The sequence below is a fragment of the Chenopodium quinoa genome, unplaced genomic scaffold (genome assembly GCF_001683475.1).
Source record: "Chenopodium quinoa cultivar QQ74 unplaced genomic scaffold, ASM168347v1, whole genome shotgun sequence".
In the NCBI taxonomy this organism is placed as follows: Eukaryota; Viridiplantae; Streptophyta; class Magnoliopsida; order Caryophyllales; family Amaranthaceae; genus Chenopodium; species Chenopodium quinoa.
Window position 1 is genome coordinate 1,328,816 of NW_018743697.1, and position 7,492 is coordinate 1,336,307.

The 7,492-nt window shown below is 36.3% G+C and overlaps 1 protein-coding gene across 1 annotated transcript; it reads left to right on the forward strand.

The window, feature by feature from the left end:
- The first annotated feature begins 1,589 nt into the window (after positions 1 to 1,589).
- Positions 1,590 to 6,632, forward strand: LOC110684078 (U-box domain-containing protein 13-like). Its single transcript, XM_021860477.1, has 4 exons — positions 1,590 to 2,180; positions 3,466 to 3,582; positions 4,096 to 4,551; positions 5,096 to 6,632. The coding sequence occupies exons 1-4, from the start codon at positions 1,908 to 1,910 to the stop codon at positions 6,221 to 6,223; spliced, it is 1,974 nt and encodes a 657-aa protein (XP_021716169.1). The 5' UTR covers positions 1,590 to 1,907; the 3' UTR covers positions 6,224 to 6,632.
- The last annotated feature ends 860 nt before the right edge of the window (positions 6,633 to 7,492 follow it).

The following is a 7,492-nucleotide window of genomic DNA, read 5'->3' on the forward strand; positions in this document are numbered from 1 at the left end:
CTTTAAAACTCAATTCATTTTTATTCACTCTTTTTGTTTTCTCAGAAGGAACCAGCCAAGGACAAATAATTTTAAATTGTGTTCTCCTTTTAAAACATGTTTTTCATATATAAAAAAATAAAAAATTGCGGAAGCTAAATCGTAACCTAAAGCTGTGATACCATGTTAGATAATATGAAACTTCTTCCATTTGAGTGAATTCCATTGATACGTATATAAAGGGTAACAACCGAGAGACTTAATCTTGTTAGGAAATCTCCCAAGATATTTAAATAAATACAATAATATATCCTTCCATACAGAACAATACTAGAATATTTATCATATTTTATCAAAAAGTTCATTTTAATCATTTTATAGTAATGTTTGCTATTGATCTAAAAATTGCGTGGTCTCATTACTCTCATGGAATCTTGGGTAGTAGTGCTCAATCAAAAATTTACCAAGAAATGTCATGGTGTATTAGGAATGTAGGATTCTTATGAATGATCTGATTGTATTAAATAATGATCAAAAAATTTTAAATGTCTAAAAACTGCCTATAATTTGCAATTGTTGCAAGTGTTTACTCCAAATACCAGAGTATTATTTTTTAAAAGTTTTGGTTATAAGATATGATGCATATCTTGGGACACAACTTCGTTTATTGGTTTCTATAATTATGTAAAGGATATTGCTAACGAATGCCCCCGAGGCGTCGGATAAGCATTTAAAATCTTACCTAAATTGGTATTAATTTGGGAAAGCATGACAAAATTACACGTCGATCGGTGTTATTAATGTTAGTTTTAATTTAATCTTTCTACTTTACCTAGCTTATCTAACGCCGCCGGGGCGTTCGTCAACATTTGTCTTAGGGCATCTTCACATTTACTGAATTGAGCTGAACTGAATTGAACTGATTGGAGTTTAACTGAACTGAACTGATTGGAGCTGAGCTGAAATAAATATTTTATGAGAGAGGGAAATTAAGAGCTAAAGTGAACCGAACTGAACTGAATTAAATTGATTGGACCTGAACTGAAATTAAGTAAATGTGAACAGAACCTTATAAAAAAAATTGATATTATGAAAGTTATACACTATCATCAACATAATACAAGTATACAGTATTGTTTATCTATGTATTACTCTGTTATTATATAAATAGTGAAAAAGTTACCATAACACTTACAAGGATGGAGAGATTAGTTAAATTAGAGAAAATACCAAGTTTATCTTCATGATAAACAAAAACGTTTATATAGTAACATTTTTATAAATAAACCAACAAATTTTTATTAAATGAAGGTTCACTAATGTTGACTTTTTAATTTTATGTTAATTACAGAAATATCATGAGTAAACGTTTTTTTGTTTATCACAAAGATAAATTGAGGCTCCCTTGTTAAATCAACTTAGGGGATATTCTGATTTACTGAACTGAATAGAGGTGAAATTCTGAAACAAGTATATTTTATAAGATAAGGAAATCAGAATCTGAACAGAACTGAACTAAATTGAAATTAAGCTAAAGAGAAAAGACCTTTAAAGAGTTCAACTATTCAAGTCGTCAAGGCTCCAAAACGGCAAAACCCCCAACTCCAACTCACCAACTTCACAACCAAAGTCAAGTGGTTATCCTTAATCATTGTTAAACCTGCAAAAAAAAAAAAGAAAAAAAGAAAAGAAAAAAAGGTTGTAGTAATAAAAATTTGAGCGCGTATGTCTGAATCTCCATCCTTCTTCTTCTTCTTCATTTTCTGCTTTCTCTCTCTTTCATGGAGCCTACCTTCTCTACTTCCTCTTCTTTTCTTCTCCCAATCACTCTCACCTAAATTTCTACTTCCATTTTCTCTCTCCTCAACTTCTGCTAAAGTCTGCGCTGATTTTTTTCGCCATTTTTGTTCCCCATTTTTTCTTCTTCAATGGAGGATGAAAACGAAGCTCAGTTGCTCAACAATTTAATTGATAGAATCAATGAAATTGCTTCTATTTCAGATTATCGTCCTCCTGTTAAGAAACAATACTGTAATTTAGCTCGTAGGTTGAAGCTTTTGACCCCAATGTTCGAGGAATTGAAGGAGAGTCAATTGCCGTTAGATAGTGATGTTGTTATTAATCTCGTTGCTTTTCTCGATTCGCTTGTTCAAGCTCTTGATTTGCTCCGATTTGGTTCTCTTGGCAGCAAAATTTATCTGGTTTGGATCTGCTCATTATATACTGTTAATTACTCTTTATTTACACCAATTTTGCTTATATATTTCAAGTTTTAGTTTGATTATTGAGTTCTGAGTAATTTTCCCCAAATTTGGTTGATTTGAGATTGTCCGTTGAAATTGTAGGGTTTGAAGATATTAGGCTAAGAGTATTGATTTGTTTGTGTAAATTGACTGTATTACGGTAGTTTTCAGAATTTGAAATAGAGATTTTAGGGAAATTCCAGGATTGCAGGGGATTGTTGATGGAATATGAGGAATTAAGTGAAAGACTTATATTTTAAGCACTGATGATTTATGCTCAAATTCCCACCTTTAGACTTATCTTTTTGGGTTGTTATTATGTGTAATTATTAGTGTTTGTTACTAAGATTTAGGTGATTCATAGCTCGATTAAGCGGTACTTGTCATGTTTAAGTAATACAGTAGCATGGATAAGCGTTGCTTGTCCCCAAATTTATTGAAGTAAATTTAGAATCAGAATAGTACTTGTGTGCTGCTAGAGGAAGAAATGTAGTGGCTATTGGGGATGTTGAGAGTTGAACTTTACTTGAGGTTATGGCTCGAACGATAAGCAAGTTAGATATGGATCAAGATTTTAGTTTTTGACAGCCAATGGCATAATAGCCTGTAGGCAAACACGTTACGGATGTTGAATTGAATGATATGAACACGTAATTGTTGTATTAGGTTGGATGAATGACCATGTCGATCTTGACTATTTACAAAATTCTGTGCGCATAAGTGTTAGCAGTGTTGTGTGTAGTAGAATCACTGGTCCTGATCAGATCATCTGGTGTTTGCAATGGAGGAGCAGGGCCTAGGAGAAAAATTACAATCTTATACTGATCAAAATAATGGTTTGCACATCATGGAATAGCTCTTTTTGGAGGTGTCCTGTTAATGGCTGTAATTGACATGGAATTATGTATGTATTCATATTGATTGTAAATGTATAATTTGTGAGCTGTATAGCCTGCTTTGGCTATGTTGGTTGATAGACCATATTATGGCTCACAAACTGAAAAACTGATAAAGTATTATTTGATCGAGGCTTTAAACTATTATGTTGGGGGACAACAAAATTGTTTACTAATAGCATTAGTTTCTTGGGTATTCCTTTTGCTTTGTACTTTTGTTATGCATGTCAGTCAAGTGCGATGAATACTCTTCCAAAATTTCCTATGACAATATATTATCTAACCATTTGATGTATGATAATCCCTTGCTGATGTTTCATTGTTCACATTTGTCATGGTAATGGCAGGCCCTTGAGAGAGAGCAGATTATGACGAAGTTTTATGAAGTGACATCTAATTTGGAGCAAGCCCTGGATGGAATTTCCTTTGAAAAACTTGACATTTCTGACGAAGTAAAGGAACAGGTAGAATTGTGTTGCATGCCCATGATGATCGTTTGACTAACTGAGTGAGTTTTTATGAAAATGTAACTTACTGGAGGGATTTTGTATTTTCAATGCTATACTCCTCCTGGCCTCTGTTTCCATTTGATGTACCCATTTACTGTAGACTGTTGTTTCTAGGAGAGTTGAGTGGGTTTAATGTGGATATAGGAAGAGAAATTTAGTGAAAAGGTGGATGGGTTTAATAAATACTTGGATAAAGTAAGAGAGAAAGAGGGGAAAGGTGTAACTATTGTGGGGTAAAGCCGCAAGGGAATAGTAAAATATGTTTGCCAATAATAGAATAACATAGAAGTATAAATAATAACACCTCAAGTAAGATTAGGTACATCATTAAAAAATCAGAGGGGAGTAGTATATCTTGCGGTATTACACCATGCCCTTAACTTCCCCCTCCCCACTCTCTAGTGAAACAAGGTAAGTAAAAGAAATACGGCCAAGTATAAGTTAATGATGCAAACTTTATTCTTTCAGGTTGAGCTTGTTGCTTCTCAGTTTAGAAGAGCCAAGGAAAGAGTTGATGCACCTGATGCAGAGCTCTATGAAGATCTTTTATCTCTATACAGCATCAGCAGTGATACAGCTATGGACCCTGACGTAATGAAGAGAGTTGCTGAAAAGTTGCAGTTAACGAGAATTGATGATCTGACACAAGAGTCTGTGGTTCTCACTGAGATGGTTTCTGCAACTGATGGAGATGCTGACGAGAGAATAGAGAAGATGTGCAATCTACTAAAGAAAATCAAGGATTTTGTTCAAACGGAAAACCCTGATTTGGGAACTTCTGCAGGAGAGAAAAATTTGTCATCAAGTTGTAGTGCGCAAACATCTACTGATGGGAGCCCCAAGTCTGTTGTTATACCAGATGATTTTCGCTGCCCAATCTCATTAGAGTTGATGAAAGATCCGGTTATTGTCTCAACTGGGCAGGTATTACCAAGTAAATTATGTTGTAGTAACTTGTTTTCTGCAGCTCTTTTCCATCCAGCTTAAGGTCATAATACATACCTTACACTTAAGGTGTAGAGTTTCGTGTACAGTTTGTTGAAACTTCTCAAATGGCAGTATTCTTCTGGGTGTGTACTGAGGGTTGGGGAGAGGGGGGGGGGGAGAGAGCAACTGTACTTGTTGGTATCTTAGTACAACTGTACTTGTTGGTCTCTAGTATGGAGTAACAATTTCCATAGCACATTGGCTACTTCCTAATGACATGCTCTTTAAACTTGGGTTTACTAGTATCCAATTTGTTAAAAATATTCATTTTTTGGGTTGTTTAGCTCTTGCTTTGAATCATACTTTTTTCCAGATAAGCAGCAGTTTTGTCATACTCAGCTGCTGCTGATATAAAAGAGCTCTCTCTTTTTGTTTTTTCTTTTCACACATCATCATTATCTAATACACATTACACAGTATATTCTTTTCTAATATTATTCTACTTTCACTTCTTAACTAACCGAAATTATCTCTCTTACAGACCTATGAACGTTCATGCATTGAAAAATGGATAGGAGCAGGTCATAATACATGCCCAAAGACACAGCAGTCTCTCCAAAATTCCTCTCTCACCCCCAACTATGTTTTGCGAAGCCTTATAGCCCAGTGGTGTGAAGCAAATGGAGTGGAACTTCCCAAGCGACCAGGCACTTCCAACCCCACCAAAACAGCGTCTGCTTGTTCATCTGCAGAACATTCTAAGATTGATGAACTCCTCCGCAAGCTTCATTCAGGCTACCCTGACGATCAGCGATCTGCTGCCGGTGAAATCCGGCTTCTCGCAAAGCGTAGTGCTGATAATCGTGTAGCCATTGCTGAAGCGGGGGCTATCCCACTTCTCGTGGACCTACTATTAACGACAGATTTACGTACTCAAGAGCATGCTGTGACCGCTCTTCTTAACCTCTCTATATGTGATGATAACAAAGGAAGCATCATAAACTCTGGGGCGGTGCCTGGTATAGTTCACGTGCTGAAGAAGGGTAGCATGGAAGCAAGGGAAAATGCTGCTGCTACCCTTTTTAGTCTCTCAGTTGTGGATGAAAATAAGGTAACAATTGGTGCGTCAGGTGCTATACCTCCTCTTGTTATGTTGCTGAGTGAGGGTACTCAAAGAGGGAAGAAAGACGCTGCTACTGCACTTTTCAACCTTTGCATATACCAAGGTAATAAAGGCAAGGCAGTTAGAGCTGGTATCGTGCCCACACTAATGAGGCTATTGACAGAGCCTGGAGCTGGCATGTTGGATGAGGCGCTGGCTATTCTGGCTATACTAGCTAGCCATCCCGAAGGTAAAGCAGCCATTGGATCTGCAGATGCATTACCCTTTTTGGTAGACGTTATTGCAAATGGATCACCCAGGAATAAAGAAAACGCAGCTGCAGTTTTAGTACATCTTTGTTCAGGGGATCCAAACTACCTAGCAGCAGCACAGGAGATAGGAATTATGAGCCCATTGCTTGAGATGGTACAAAATGGCACCGAGAGAGGGAAGAGAAAGGCCCAGCAATTATTGGACAGAATGAATCGGTTGCTTGAGCAGCAAAAGCAGGCCCAGGCACAAGCCGAGGCTCAAGTACTTGCACCTCCGAATGTCGATGAGGACTGATAGGGTCTTTGTTTTTCTTGATTTTCCAATCCTATATTTTTAAATATATATAATTTATTTCTTATTTTAATTAAAGGGAAGGAGGGTGGGAGAGGGCCTTCTGTTGATTCACAGGGAGGCCGGAGGTGGAAGGTCATAACCCTACGGGTGAAATTCGTTGTTTTTGGCATTCGGGTGAGTTTTTTTGGAATGGGACTGAGGATAGATCTTATAATTCTCACAGGGGGCACGAAAGGCATACAAGAAAAGAAGAAATTGGCGTCAGTAGTCATGTTTATCGAAATGTAACTTTGTAAAATTTGTATCAACGCTAATCATCCTCAATTTTTACTGAAGGATACATTCTTCTGTACTTCGATCCTCCTCTGCGTTATTTTCGGATTCATCTATTCAAGGCCTTTTACTAGTACTTCGTTTCTCAAAGCACGGGAACTGGGAAGCCATATGAGAACTTGAAACCATCACATTTAATTACCTACAACCTAAGGACTTTTTCAGCCATTAAGAGAACTTGTTACTTGCCATACACTGGCTTTCTTATTGTTGGTTTTTATGGTAGTTTGCTCTTCTTTCTTTCCAAAATTAGGAATAGTTTTTACGATGGCCAAATCTAGGACTACGCCTTTATTTTAAAGGCACGCCTTTTACTGCTAACCATTGGCCAACAGTTTGATCAGGAGTAGGTTACATAGAACTATAGAAGTATCTTGACAAAACTGATCCAATTCGAATTATCTTGATCTGAATTACAAAGTACTTGAGTTGAACAATACCCTAAAGTGAATCGAACAAAATCAAAATTGCTTATATATTGGCTAGTTTTCCATAGGCCATAATTAGCTAGATGGAAAGACCTAAAATTGACCCCAACTCGACCCATTCCTTAATCCTTATACCCAAGTGAAAATATCACTCGAATATTATCCAATCCAAACATGAATAGACATGACAATTTTTATTAGAAATTTAAGGGTGTGATGTATACTTATTATGCACTTATATTTTCCGAGTGTATGATTTTAAGTCTCGTTCAAATAGTAAGAAGCCAATTATCAATCATAGGGCATAATAATTCAAAACAAGTCTCCAAATCAATTTTCTTGTAAGTAGGTTGGGGGTTTACAATCTCACACACAACTGTCACTTAGATTTTACATGTGCATTGGATTTTGTAGGACCTCAATCACCACTCTATAATTGATAATTAGATATTCGTTAGAGAAACGTATATTTTTTTAATATTAGATTTGGGGGTTTTATATGAAAATT

Bases quoted from the DNA above. Each gene is read 5' to 3' on its own strand.
- LOC110684078 (XM_021860477.1), top strand. From the start codon at position 1,908: ATGGAGGATGAAAACGAAGCTCAGTTGCTCAACAATTTAATTGATAGA. The intron at 2,181-3,465 runs GTTTGGATCTGC...TGGTAATGGCAG, and splicing joins TTGGCAGCAAAATTTATCTG to GCCCTTGAGAGAGAGCAGAT. The intron at 4,552-5,095 runs GTATTACCAAGT...TCTCTCTTACAG, and splicing joins TTATTGTCTCAACTGGGCAG to ACCTATGAACGTTCATGCAT.